The 13,661-nt window shown below is 42.4% G+C and overlaps 1 protein-coding gene and 1 long non-coding RNA gene across 6 annotated transcripts in view; both read right to left on the bottom strand.

Moving 5' to 3' along the window:
• Positions 1-1,357: 1,357 nt before the first annotated feature.
• Positions 1,358-6,052, bottom strand: TCEAL2 (transcription elongation factor A like 2). Of its 5 annotated transcripts, none has more exons than XM_044763304.2 (3): positions 5,887-6,052; positions 5,262-5,328; positions 1,358-4,914 (listed from the first exon to the last, which is right to left on the bottom strand). In XM_044763304.2, the coding sequence occupies exon 3, from the start codon at positions 4,890-4,892 to the stop codon at positions 4,239-4,241; it is 654 nt and encodes a 217-aa protein (XP_044619239.2). In that variant the 5' UTR covers positions 4,893-4,914; positions 5,262-5,328; positions 5,887-6,052; the 3' UTR covers positions 1,358-4,238. The 5 variants fall into 5 exon arrangements, with proteins under 5 accessions (XP_044619239.2, XP_070358760.1, XP_044619237.2 ...); XM_070502659.1 differs by having other exon boundaries at positions 1,358-4,919; positions 5,875-6,042; XM_044763302.2 differs by having other exon boundaries at positions 1,358-4,919; positions 5,887-6,041.
• Positions 6,053-10,762: 4,710 nt separating this feature from the next.
• The window catches only part of LOC106823087 (uncharacterized), a 30,457-nt gene continuing 27,558 nt past the window's right edge, over positions 10,763-13,661 (bottom strand). Inside the window, exon 4 of the long non-coding RNA XR_001396051.3 lies at positions 10,763-10,893. This is a non-coding gene — a long non-coding RNA (uncharacterized lncRNA). The remainder of the gene's footprint in view (positions 10,894-13,661) is intronic.

The following is a 13,661-nucleotide window of genomic DNA, read 5'->3' as shown; positions in this document are numbered from 1 at the left end:
ACAAATGCCTCTATCCAATATATCAGGGTTCCACTCCTTCCCTACTAGTGTCCTTACCTTATTGTAAAAGCCATAGCAGGTGGAGAATTTAATTGGCAGTGGAACTCTGTGACACTATAAGAACCTGGGGTTGCTCCTCAGCTTCACCTCCCCTACGATGAGGGACTCCTTCAAACATGCCATGCAGTCTTCTTGGTGCTATACATGTGTTTTCTCTTGTATTCTTATCACTTTCAATTTCTTCTTTTTCCTGTGCATACTCTTTAGGACCATCAGATGAACACAGGTGCCTCCACAAAATTTTGGATAATTATTTTTGACACGGTGCTTAAATGATACAGTGACTTGATTTCCCAAAACTTTGGATTCCACCTGTACTTCATTCCACACCACCAGTGGTGTTAATTTGAGGAAATGTGATACCACTACCTGCCATATACCAGTGAACCTCTCCTAACACCTGCTCCCCACTCTCCTGACCCCCATTGTAAGGAGGTTATTTTTTCCTCTTCAAATGAGCAACCCAATTCCTGGGGTAACTTCTGGAATCTATTACTATGTCTGAGAAGTACATGGCAGGAAAGAGGGGGTACATTCACATTAGAAGATGTGAGAATTTCTTGAATACAAGGACAATATACAAAGGTGTGGGACAGATATTGGAAAACCACAAGGGATAATGCAATACTCCATGGCTAGGAAAGGTAGGATTATCAGCCCTAGGCCTGAGGGACAAAAGGAAAGAGGGGTTACTGAAAGCCGGAGATAAAGAGCCTATGTAGAGAAGGCTACCTTCTAGGAACCTTTGTAGAAGAGACACAGTCTTTTAGTGACATTGCAGAGAACAAGCTGGGAGGAAAATTTTCTGACCACATTGTCCACTGCTGGCTCCCAAAGGACAAGGGAGCCCTTTAAGGTAGTCCATACACGCCAGACTCCCCAGGATACAGTTAGAGTGGAGGAGGGTGAAGTGTGAATCCAGATGAGAAGATGGAGAGATCTCCAGCAAACAGGTGAGGGCCACGTTAGTAGTACTCACTGGGAACCGTGCCTGCAGTGAGAAAGGATACCCATATTTCAGCTTTATTCACATTGTAAGGAGGAGGATAAAAGGCATATTGTTCATAAAAGGTTAATTCCAGCAGGACTTGGATTTGCCTGAGCTGTTCTACTGAAATAAGAAATGCACCTGTGTGGCACTGACCAATGGTAAAGGCATGAAACACACTAAGAGTGTTGTTTTATAACCATGGGTTTGAGGAGTGTGGGGTGCTTTGTACCAGCTTGTCAGCTTTATTGGTAACAAGGTTGATCATTTGCACCTGATCTTGGGGAACCTCCCCACCAAGAGCTCTGCTGTTGAAGCTGGCTATGTAACAAGGATATGCTTACATAAACAGCTGCGTACAAGAATCCTGGGCTGAGATTCCATTTTGTGCTCTTTGGTTCTGAGGTATACTGTGCACACATCAGTGGTTTCTGATCTAAAAGAAGTGCTTATTGCCAGGGCTTTTATAGAGAGGGACAACAACTGAAGCTCACACCTGGCTACTCCAGACCCCCTCGCTATGACAGCTTTTGGCTGTGATGCATATCCTTAATGCTGTTGCTATATTGCATCCTTTTTTTCCTGCCCTAAACTATGAATTTGCAAGCATTGACACTTGAGGTTTAGCAATGGAACTGTTTAGCTGCCATACTTATCATAGCATCTGGAGAAGGAAATACACCATACTATGAGATGCCTTCCATTTGCCTTTGTTTATAGCCACGATTTGCTCTAAAGACTTTCAGATTCTCTTCATTAGACATACTAACCCTTGTCTTTATGAATTCTTACTCCCAAACTTTGTTTTATACTTTAGAAAGGCCTTCCCCTCCCCCCCCCCAAAAAGAGACATTGCACTCTTTTCTTCTGCTTATCTTATGGTGGTTTACGCTTAATGTGACTGATATCATAATGAATATATAAATCAGTGGACATTAGCCTTTAGCATGAATCAGAATCACCTAGGAAGCTTGCTAAAAATGGAGATTCTAAAGGTCCACTCAGTGGATTTGAAGGAGGGTAAGGAGTTCACATTTTCAACAAAGTCCTCTGGTGATTCTGACATGTGGTAGATTAGCACACTTTAAAAACACACATGAATAAAATGAGATAGGGCTAAATTTGTGGTACAAACCCTTCTACATGGTATTTCATTTGGAACTGCAATTCCAAACCCTGCTAGAGAAGTAGAGCCCACAGTTATTTATCTAGACTGTGATTGATCTGGGGCAAGAACTCCTAACTCAGCTATTATTATTTAGAATATTTTTAAATAACCTATTACTTGTCAGGCACTGTGCTAGGCATTAGAAGTACCAGAATGGAAAGGTCAGACTGTGCTTTGCGAAGCAGAGTCCAATGTAGTATTTCCCAATGTTTTAAAAACTTCAGCCCACAATCAGAAATACAACCAGTTTTTCATCACAACTCAGGGTACACAACCATACATATATACATAACAGAAAGACAAATTTCACAAACAATACTCACCCTTCCTACCCACAATGTAGTCTGATATTTACTATTTGGCTCTAATCAATTCTATTCTACCCTACTTCATTAAAAAATTGTGGGTCTTGACTCACTGAATTTGTTTCAGGCTCTACTAACGCAGGGGGTGTGGAACTGAAGTTTGACAAACACAGGTCTATTTAATAATCTGTGATGTGTATCTTATGTAACACATATATTTATCCTTCTAGGCAAATATTTCATGTGAAAGTGGAAGTGAGGAGGCTAAGTATAGAGTCTCCTTATAAACCAGTGCTTCTCAAACTGTAATGTGCACAGAAATCACCTGCACATCTTATTAAAATGAGGATTCTAATTCAGTAGGTCCGGGATGGGGACCTGAGAGTCTGAATTTCTAACTATCTATCAGATGATGCTGATGCAGTGGTCCGTGGACCACTATTTGAGTAGCGATGCTCTAAAGACCACAAGTGTGGGTAGGTGTGCTAACCTTGTAAGGTGGGTCCTGGAAGGAGTTTCCTAGGAGATAATTTCCTCTAAGGAAAGAGGAACAAGCAAACAAGGCACTGACAGAGGAGAAAAACAGTGTGTGCCACTCAAATTTTATCCCAGCCTCCCATATCTGAATCTGATGGAGAAATGTCTGCATGCAAGAACAAACTTTCAAAGCAACAAACATAAAGGATTGTTTTGCTAAAAAAATCTGAAATCCATTGGGGCGGAAGCATCACTGAGGTGTTACCCACTTGGGTAAGCATAACTCTAAGGAAAAAGTCTTTATCTTCACTTCTACAGGTGTCATAGGGTGAGGCAGGTTTGGGGCTCACTGGGGACTCCAGGGAAATCAATTGGGGTTTGTCACCCTGGAGACAGCAGCCCATCAGCTGCAGTGGGGGCCTTAATGGAGTGCAGGACTCCTGAGAAGGGACACAGTGCCCAGGAGACACAGCAGTACCTAGGGGAGGGTGGCACCCACCTTGCTTATTCCTAAGCACAGGTGAGATGTACCTTAACCCTCTTCCAAGTGTCTGATGGGGTCCTGGTCCTGCTAGAGTAGGGAAAAAGGTAGAAGCCAGCCCAACACAGCTCATGTATTCAGTACTTCATCTAATTCACTTGGCAATCCTGTGAGGCAAGTATTATCCCAATTTCATAGATAACAAGACTGTTCTTTACGGCAATGAATCTGTTATAACTGCCAGGTTTATTCCTCCAGATATGAGTCAAGAGGTAATGTGAGTTTTACATATCATTTTAAGTTCTGACAATAAGAATTTTAAGTGTCTCCACTGCCTTCATAAACTCACTGAACAGGTGTACAGTTTCCCTTTTTTATATTTTAGTATTTCCTTATGAGAAAAGTAATCTGTGTTCTTTAGGAAAAAATAAACAGATGAGCAGAAAGAAGACAAAGAAAATAAATCACCCACAGTCTCACAACTCCAAAAACCACTGTTAACCTTTTAGTGAATAAAACTATTTTTCCTGTGCATAGATGTACTACATAAATTTCTTTTTTTACAAAAGTGGACTGATTCTGTAGATGATACTGTAAGCTGCTTTATTTTTCCAAGAATCATAACGTCTTTGCAATGCACAAGGGTGAAAATCCCCTACTGATAGAGCACTGTAGTTGGATCAAAAGGCTGCTGGTAACAAGAGTGACACCTTTAGCCTAAGGTTAAAGCACAGGGCCTGGCCCATGCAGGCCAGAGTACTACACAAAAGGAATGTCTTCAAAGCCCCTTTGTGGGGCCCTGCAACCACCCCTGAGTTCCCTTGGGCCCCTCGGGTGGAAGGGGTCCTGTAAGCTTTTTTGCATCCACATAAAGCCCCCCAATTTCTGTCTGGTTTTCTTCACCTCATCCTCCACCCTAGCCATCTCATCAAATTCTCTTATCATCTCCTCATTGCTCAAATGCATATCGTGTATGGCCTCCTTATATTCCTTGAGGCACTGAGCCAGCCCCTTGTTGGTTTTTCTCTTGGCTTTCCTGGGTACATCATCCCCAGCTGGGCGCTTTCCTGCAGCCCTTGGTTCGCTGGATGGCTTTTCTTCTTCTTTTGGCTTTCCCTCACTCACTAGTTTTCCTCCTTCTTTTGGCTTTCTCTGGCTCTCTGTCTTTCCCCCGCTCTCTGCTTTTCCTCCTTCTTTTGGCTTTGCCTCACTCTCTGGCTTCTCCTTATCCTTTAGTACTTCCTCGTCTTCTGTCTTTCCCTTGTGATCTGTCTGTCCCTCCTTTTCTAACTTCTCCTTGTCTTCCAGACTACAAGCTACTTCGGGCTTTCTCATATCCAGTGGCTGTTCTTTGTTTCCCATCTTTCCTTGGTTCTCAAGCATTTCTTCATTTTCAGTGCAGAGGTTTTCCATGTTGAGATTTCCCCTCCTTACCCTGCCCTGCGGGTGAGGGGGAGAGGAGACAAAGGAGACTGAGGGTGGAATGTGGGTCTGGATAGTACTTGCATCTCGTCCCCTGTCAGGGTTCCCCTGACCAGCCTCGGCCTCCAAGTGTGCCTCCTGCCCACCCCTTTACCCCCATCACTCCTCCCACACACCAGAGCCAACCCTTTCCCTGGCAGGCCCTACCACCTTCCGCACCATCCTTCAGTGTGGCGGCGTGCGTGTCTATTATATGTGTGGTGGTGGGATGCGAGTGGGGCCCTCAAATTCTGCCCAGGCCATGCCCTCCACCCGCTTCCCCCGGGTCCCCGTCCGGGGCCGCTCCCCGCTTTCACTGACCTGCAGGGATTCTGGACAGCTTCCTCCTTTTCTAGCCTAGCAGAGTGCTGGGAACAGACACGAAGACCTGCAGACAGAGAGCAGACAGGGGCAGGGGCTGCACGCTCAGGGCACTGAGGTTTCTTTTCTGAGTCCGAGCCCTCATCATCCAACGTTTCCCTCTCCTATTTCCCCTGCATCCCAGCCGCCATTACCTTTCAGGCCTCGGGCGCCAGACCAGGATGCTTTCCAAACTGCTTGGGTCTCTGTGTCCCCCTCCCCTGCAGGCAACCCGCCCCCACCCCCCACGCTTTTCGCGGAGGTCGCTATTTCCTCATAGGCGCAGAGTGTGAGAGGGGTTATTGGCAGAACGTGTCTACGTTTCACTGTCGCACTGCGGGGGCGCCCCCTCCCCTCCCCATCGCAGGCTCGAAAATAGATGGAGGGCGCAGAGGAGGGGCGTCGAGGAGAAGGCGGCGGGGCCCGCTGCGGGGTCGACCCTCCCTCCCCACTGCCCGCGCCCCGTCCCCCTCCTCACCCATCTCCTGGACCCCTTCGTCGGCCCCTCCCCGCTGCTCCCGGATCCTACTCCCACCCACCTCCAGCCCTGCCCCTGGCTGCCGGCAGCGCCCACCTCCACACTGACCTGCGGGCCCGGGACCGCCTCGGGCTCGCCGAAGCCCGCTCGCCCCTCGCCCGCCGCCCGGGCAGCTCCGGGAGCCGGTTTGCCGCCGGCGACGGGACCGCAGGGCGGCGGGCGGGTGCGCGGGCTGCTGCCCACGTCGGCGCCCGGCCGGTCACGTGAGCGCCGCGTCACCTGGCTCGGCCCCCGCCCCGCCCCCCCACCCCATCCCCGAGGGACCGGCAGCTGTGGACCGTGGCGGGGGCGTGGGGGGGTGCGGGTGGCCAAGAGGGAGTCACCGAGAGAGCAGGAGGGAGGCGACTTCCTTATCGCAGGTACTTTACCTGCTCATCTCAGGTCCTTGCGCAGCATCCCTCTGAGATGCTCATGATCCCTGGGTGTGACAGCTGATCACAGGAAGGGTACCTGACTTGACCAAGAGCGCTCAGCAACTGAGCCCCACAGCCCGCTTTCAGGACCGGCTTGGCCTAACTCCAGGGCCCAGGTGGTGGTGCCCACTAGGAAGCTGCGCTGCCACCTTGAGTGGCGGTGTTCCTGAGCTTCCTCTCTCCTGGGTGATCTCTGTTCACTTCCCTCCAAGCACAGATGATTCCCAGATTTCTTCTCCAGGCTGTTGCCTCCCCGGACCTCAGACCCTCTTTGTCAACTGTCTATTGGACACCACTGCCTGAATGTCCCTCAGGGGCCTCGAAATCTTTATACCCCAAACTACTTTCACCAACTTCGTTCTCGCCTTCTCCATTTACTTCTCTTCACTTTGGAAACTTACACTCCATCAGTTCTGACCTGTTCTCGTCTAGAGAGAATGCCAGGCAGCTAAAAAAAAGAAAGCATTAAAATATTTTTAAAAATGGGCCACAGATGCACAGACCCATCAAAACCCTTGGTTCACAACACTCCTAAGTAACCCATGCTTGTCCCTCTTCTCTTCCCTTCCTTTTTCTCTTTCACATTTCTGAAGCCACCACTCAACCCAAGAACTGGAAAATTGCCAGTATTTTAGCTTCTACAGTGTAGTGACGGGCACATGCTCACACACACACACACACACACACACACTGTATGTGTGTACGAGTGTATGTGTAAATATGGGAAGCACTATTTCTATTTTATTTGCAAAATACCACATCTTATTTACACAATTATGTTATGTGCAACACACCCAATTCTAATTATATTTCTGCTACTGTTTCTTAATTTAGTAAAACATTGATCTTTCTAAAATGGTTTGTGCTACCAAGATGTGTATTCACATTATCACCACATAACTAGTCATTTTATCCTGTGTTGAATTTTTTAACCAAATTAACAATGCCATTGGTAACAAGGCTAGACGTTACCCTTTCATCAGTATGAACCTCCAAAAAAATGTTACTATTATTATTCCGTGAATTTTAATGAAAGTAATATCAAATCACTGTTGGCATTAACTGATTTTCTCTTTTAATCATCTGACGATGCTGATTGTAAATTATCATCAATAATTATTTTGCTAAGTTCTTTTGCTAATGAAGTCAACATTTTAACAGCTGTTACTCCTATTTTTGAACATGCACGCAGAAACTTGGAATTCAAAATTTGTATAATTAAATGAGAAGAAAAATAGTTTGATCTAAATTAGAATTTCTGCTCATAGAATGAGAAGTCGACACAACTTCTGCATCTGTATGTACTAAATTGACACATTCTTCTTAAAATAACTACTACCTTCTGAAGTAGATGCAAATGTTTCTTCAGCAGGTTTGCAGATTTAAGTTTTCCTGAGGTAAATAATATCACTACAGTCCTCTTGGTGCATGGTAAATGTCAGCAAACATTTTGTGCAAGTTAAACGTTTTCATCAACTTTCCCAAGAAAACGAAATATGTTACTTAATTTTCCATTCAATATGCACTTTTGTTTCTTATTGAAAAGTTAAAGAATCATTCCCAACAATAAAATACATATAGATGTAGATTTATAGTGTATAATAAATGATAAAACCACTGTACCAAGAATGTTCATGCTCCACAGCAGGACAGTTCAGCCTTCACTTCCCACACGTATTTCACATACATTTAACTTATGATTCCCCATGTTTTCCTCTGATCTTATGGTTGGTAGGCTGGCACTTTCATGCATTTTGGAGGTCCTTGGCAGGGGTCATGGCCCAACTAGCTAATCACATATAACCAGCAGGGGTAGCAGCATCAAACGTTTTTCTCATTACCACTCAAGACAAAAAGGAGCCAGCTCTAACTGCCCCTGCATGAATTTACTTCATTTTAACAGTGGGTACTCTGCAAGTTGTCCTCGACAGAGATATGTTAATTATGTTGAATTAGGGAAGAGACTTTTCAAATGTGATTAAGAGTCTTTAGATTGGGAGAATATTCTGGATTATCCAGACAGGTCATAAATACAGTTACAAGTGTCCTTATAAGAGGGACACAGAGGGAGATTTTACTACAGAAGAAGGCAATGTGACAACTGAAGCAAGATGCTAAGCTGCTGTCTTCAAAGACAGAGGAAAGGGCCATGAGCCAAAGAATGCAAGGAATAGAGCTCTAGAAGCTGGAAAAGGCAAGAAAATGGATTTTCCCCTAGAGGTTCCAGAGGGAGCACAGCCTTGCCCATAACCTTGATTTCAGCCTAGTAAAACTGATTTCAGACTTTTGACTTACACTCTTGTAAGAGAATGAATGTGTATTGTTTTAAGCCTTCAAGTTTGTGGTTATTTGTTACAGCAGCTCTAGAAAACTAATACACGTAAACAAGCTTCACTAAACCCATTCTGGCTTACTTTAATGTAAATATCAGTAATAATAATACATTGTTTAAAAATGAAAAATTTGGGGGGTAGGCCTGGTGGCGTAGCGGTTAAGTTCAGCACTCTGCTTCACTGGCCCAGGGTTCGCCAGTTCGGATCCTGGGGGTGGACCTACACACTGCTCATCAAGCCGTGCTGTGGTGACATTCCACATAGAGGACCTAGAAGGACTTAAAACTAGGATATTCAACTATATACTGGGACTTTGGGGAGAAAAGAAAAAAGGAGGAGGGTTGACAACAGATGTTAGCTCAGGTTCAATCTTCCTCACCAAAAAGCATACCTAAAAAAACAGAAACCAAAAAAAAAAAAAGAGAAAAATTTTGGACAAACATTACACTGCATAGGATGCCAGGTCAACAGGCAACCCTTCTGTTCAGGGCAAACCAGAGAAAATATTTTTATCTTAGAGGTGATTCGTGTAAAGCCACCTTCCCAATACCTAGCACACAGTAAGCCTTCAGTTGGGTGAGTTTTCTTAGTTCCCTAGAGGAGAAAAACTATGCCTTTTAAAAAACTTTTTTAAAACAATTGTAGATTTACATGTGGTTGTAAGAAACGACAGAGAGATCTTATGCCCTTTACCCATTTTCCCTCAACGGTAACTTGTATAACTACAGTAAAATATGACAAACAGAAAATTGACATTGATATAATCCACCGACCTTACTCAGATCTCACCATTTTACATGCACTCCTTTGTGTGTAAATGTGTGTATTTAGTTTTATGACGTTTTATCATATGTGTTTTCCTAGATTGGATCTCATTAACCCCTAGATCTATCTGAGAGGTACTTTCCAAAAACAGCTAGAACAGGGGAAATGACTTACCCAAGACCCTATGGTATACTTGGCCCCTAATGTTTTATTGCAATGTTCTTCTGCAAAGCCTCTTCTTTATGGGTCACATTGCACATATTATTCTTAAGAAAATAACATAGAATAAAAAAGTGAGATAGGGAAGTATATGAAATAAAATAAAATGGGATGATGGTTTTGGTGGTTTTCTTTTTTAAACCCTAGGGAACTGGTCCAGTGATTGTTTTCCTTTTTTCTAAATTATTGGAGAAATCACTCCAGTACATAGAAATGACACTAAAGTTAATACACAATGGAAACTTATACATTTCCCTTCCATTTACCATTTCCACATGATTATTATGTAATCATGCTATTTGGATTAAAGGAGGGAAACTAACATTTATTGAATACCAAGTATACCATATGCTGTGTTTGACACTTGAAATATTTTGCTTTTTTGATTCTCACGATAATTGTCTGATATAGATATAATTATTCCCATTTTACAAATGAGGAAAAGAAAACTCAGGAACATTATGTAACTTTTAAAAATCTTGCTGTTGATACAGAGATCACAAAAAGACTAATCCTAACCCATAGCTCTCATTATATAATACATTGCATCCTTTTTACTTTGTGATCATACAGGGCTTAGGGATAAGTGTTTTTGAACTGTGTATGTTCTCCTTGACGATTCACAAATGTTTGGCTGGGTACTAATACTTTTCTTTCTCCAAGGGGACATTTCAAGTAAATATAATCATCCAGATCTCAGAAAAAAGATCTGGAATATGGATTTTGGCTGGGGTGTCTGGCAAAAAATAAACACCCAGTAAATATCTGTTGAAACAATGAGTGTCTGTATCAGTGAAGATATTAACCTTATGCCTTAAGAGCCCTATAACAAAATAGCAAAATAGACAAAATTTGTAAACAGTGTGCAAAGAAATGCAGATTGTCCATAATTACAAGAAAAAGTTCTAACTCACTAATAATTTAAAGAATGCAAATAAAAGCATCTAAATGACCTTTTGCCACCTATCATATGACAAAACTTAAGTATAGAAAGAATCCAATAAAATGGAAGAAAAAATCACAGAAGAAAAGTTTAAAAACTGGCTTTGTGTGTATGTCTGGAGAAAGAGAGAGAGAGAGAGACTTAATTTTGACACAAATCAAGGAAATGGAAATACACTTAACAGTTAGACATGAATTTAAATATTCTGATGACACCAGTTATAGAGGTCAGGTGAAGAAATCAGAATTCTCAAACACTTTTTGAGAAAGTTTTAATTACTGAAATCAAGTCCCAGGGAATATATATGACATCCTGTAATGTAGGGAAACTATATCACATGTATAAAAGTAGGCTGGTAAGAGGAGATTCACTGCAGCATTGCCTGAAATAGAAAACAAAAAGTGATAAAATAAGAAGCAGTTCCAGCAATCTGTTCTTCTTATCTATGTGTTTGTTTGTTTGTTTATCTTCCACATATGAGTGAAATTATATGGTATTTGTCTTTGTCTGGTTTATTTTGCTTAGCATAATACCCTCAAGGTCCATCCATGTTGTCACAAATAGCAAGATTTCACCTTTTTATGGCTGTGTAGTATTCCATTGTGTGTGTGTGTGTGTGTGTGTGTGTGTGTGTGTGTGTGTGTATACACCACATCTTCCTTATCCATTCATCCCTGATGGGCATTTTGCTTGTTTCTATGTCTTGGCTATTGTTGGCAGAAGGGAAAGGAGTGGAGGAAGGGTTAAAGGGGTAAAGAGGCACAGATGGAAACTAGATTATTGGTGGTTAACATGATGCAGTCTATGTAGAAACTGAAATGCAATAAATGTACACCTGAAATTTATACACTGTTATAAGCCCATATGACCTCAATATAATAACTTTTTAAAAAGGGCACATGTGTACAGTGACAAATGGTAATTAGACTTTGAGTGGTGAACATGATGTAGTCTACACAGAAATCGAAATATACTGATGTACACCTGAAATTTATATAATGTTATAAACCAATATATATATTCTCTGACCTCCTAATGCTAGAGGGCCCAGGGTTTAATTTAATTCTTGGACCTCATCCTTTTCTATCTTCCCTCACTGGATAAATGATTTCAACTAGTTTATAAAATCTATACAGTTATGACTCCCCAAGTCCAGGTCTCACTCCTGAAATCCAGAGTAACATTATTTAACTTGCTCTGCAATTCACCTATTTCTCTTCAAAATGTTTTTTAGAGAACTTTCCATTAACTAACAAGCTTCATAATTTATTTAAATATTCCACTTCTTTAGGAAAATTTAGATTGTTTCCAACTTTCTCTTCCTCGACAGCACACAGCTATACTACATTACTTAGCATCCTTTACTGAAAGCCATGTGTATTAAGCAATTTTGGTGTCTCCTATTACATCTCTGGGCACACATTCACAGCTGTCATGGACAGTTCCCTGTGAGCTCACACCAATGGCAGCAGTGTCCTACCTCAAGCAGGCTGCCTTCACTCACATTCCTGCTTCAGATTCTTCTCATTAGCCTCAAGCAGTCCTCCTAACCCCCATACAAGCCCATCCATGAATTGCAGGGGAATTAATGCCCTCAAGAGAAACCCTTAACCAACAGAACTCAGAGTGATGAATAAACTTTCCAGCCTCCCAACTTTTTGGCAGATAATTCTGGGAGACGTTTTGTATGCTTCTCAGAGATCCCAGATAAACCTAGTCCCCATTATCTACCTACAGCAACAATGTCAATAATGCACCATTATACTGGCTTTAGCTCTTTCTTAACTCCATTCTAACTCTTACCTCACTCCTGGGATCTGCTCCCAAATAAACTACCAGCACCTAAGTTCTGCTTTTGGGTGAACCTAAACTAAAACATTGAGGAGTGGAGTTCTATCCAATGGAATGTGGACAGAAGTGATATTTGCTGCTTCTACACCTGACCTCTAAATCATCCCAAGCTATACTCCATTTCCTCACTTTCTGCCAGCAGAGAATTGATCATAGGACTCTGAAGCTCAAGGGAGTGGCAGGGATAAAAGATGGAAGGCCTGGGGTCCCTGTATCCCCACTTGCAAGAAAGGAACCTATGAGAGTCATCTGACAAGTAACACCAGTGTTAGACTGTTTTACGAGAGAAGAATAAACTTATATTAAGCTAAAGAAAAATAGCATTGTATGCTATGTCATTAGCCTATCCTGACAAGTACAATTGGGTACTATCTTTTTCTCATTGACGACAGTTTTAGAAGTTAAAAATCATTTCTCATTGTTTTCTCATAATGAGAATACAGGCATTCAGATGAAGGGAGCAGATATCTCTCTGATTTGTCTTGAGTTCAAAATTTGGGGACAGAGTTTCTCTACTTTCTTAGGTGTTTCAGAAGCTCATAAGAGCTGCTTAACATCATGCCTCTGAGCAGATCCTGATCTGGTTCTCCACACTGGGAAGACAGACAGCTTGTCTTTGACTCACCTGATGAGCTTAGTGAGAGATGGTACTAGGGCAGCAAGGTGTGGTGTTTGCATAACTACTGCTCCTGGACTGCTCAGTATGTTCATATATTTATAGGAAAATTCTGGACCTATCCTACAGTCAGCAATGAAAGAGTCCTCAGATCATGCGTTATCCAGCCATATCCACCAGGATTTCAGCTGTCTCCTGCCTCTCTGAGAGATAAAAAGCCAAGAACTACTAGCATTTCTTGACACACAAGTATTCATTCTTCTATTCACTAATAATTAAATATGTATTGAGCTTAAAATCCAAAGTATTCCATTAGAAGCATCTCATTAACTCTATAGTGGAAATAAGAGAGTAAGAAGGGGAATGAATATATGGCAAAATCCAAAGATTAAATCTGAGCAGAGATGGCTCTTTCACATTAACTTTTAAAGTCATTCAAATTTAAGGCTTTGGAGTTTTTTAAAAACCCTCTTTGGACTCCTCATCCACATTCAGCTACAAGATCTCTCTCTCTCTCCCTCTCCCTCTCTCTCCATATCTCTCCCTCTCTATTTGTCTCTCTCTCTTCCTCTTCAAAGGCAAACTTCCAGAAAGAATTTTCTGCATTTCCTGTTAACATTGTTCACTTCCAACTGACTCATCCCACTGCACTATGACTTCTGTCCTCATGTTTGCAATGAACG

Source organism: Equus asinus, chromosome X, assembly GCF_041296235.1.
Source record: "Equus asinus isolate D_3611 breed Donkey chromosome X, EquAss-T2T_v2, whole genome shotgun sequence".
Lineage (NCBI taxonomy): Eukaryota > Metazoa > Chordata > Mammalia > Perissodactyla > Equidae > Equus > Equus asinus.
The sequence above is the reverse complement of the archived record's forward strand: the minus strand, read 5'-3'. Positions and strand labels throughout refer to the sequence as shown.

Excerpts from the sequence above, each read along its gene's own strand:
- TCEAL2 (XM_044763304.2), bottom strand. The coding sequence starts at position 4,892 with ATGGAAAACCTCTGCACTGAAAATGAAGAAATGCTTGAGAACCAAGGA.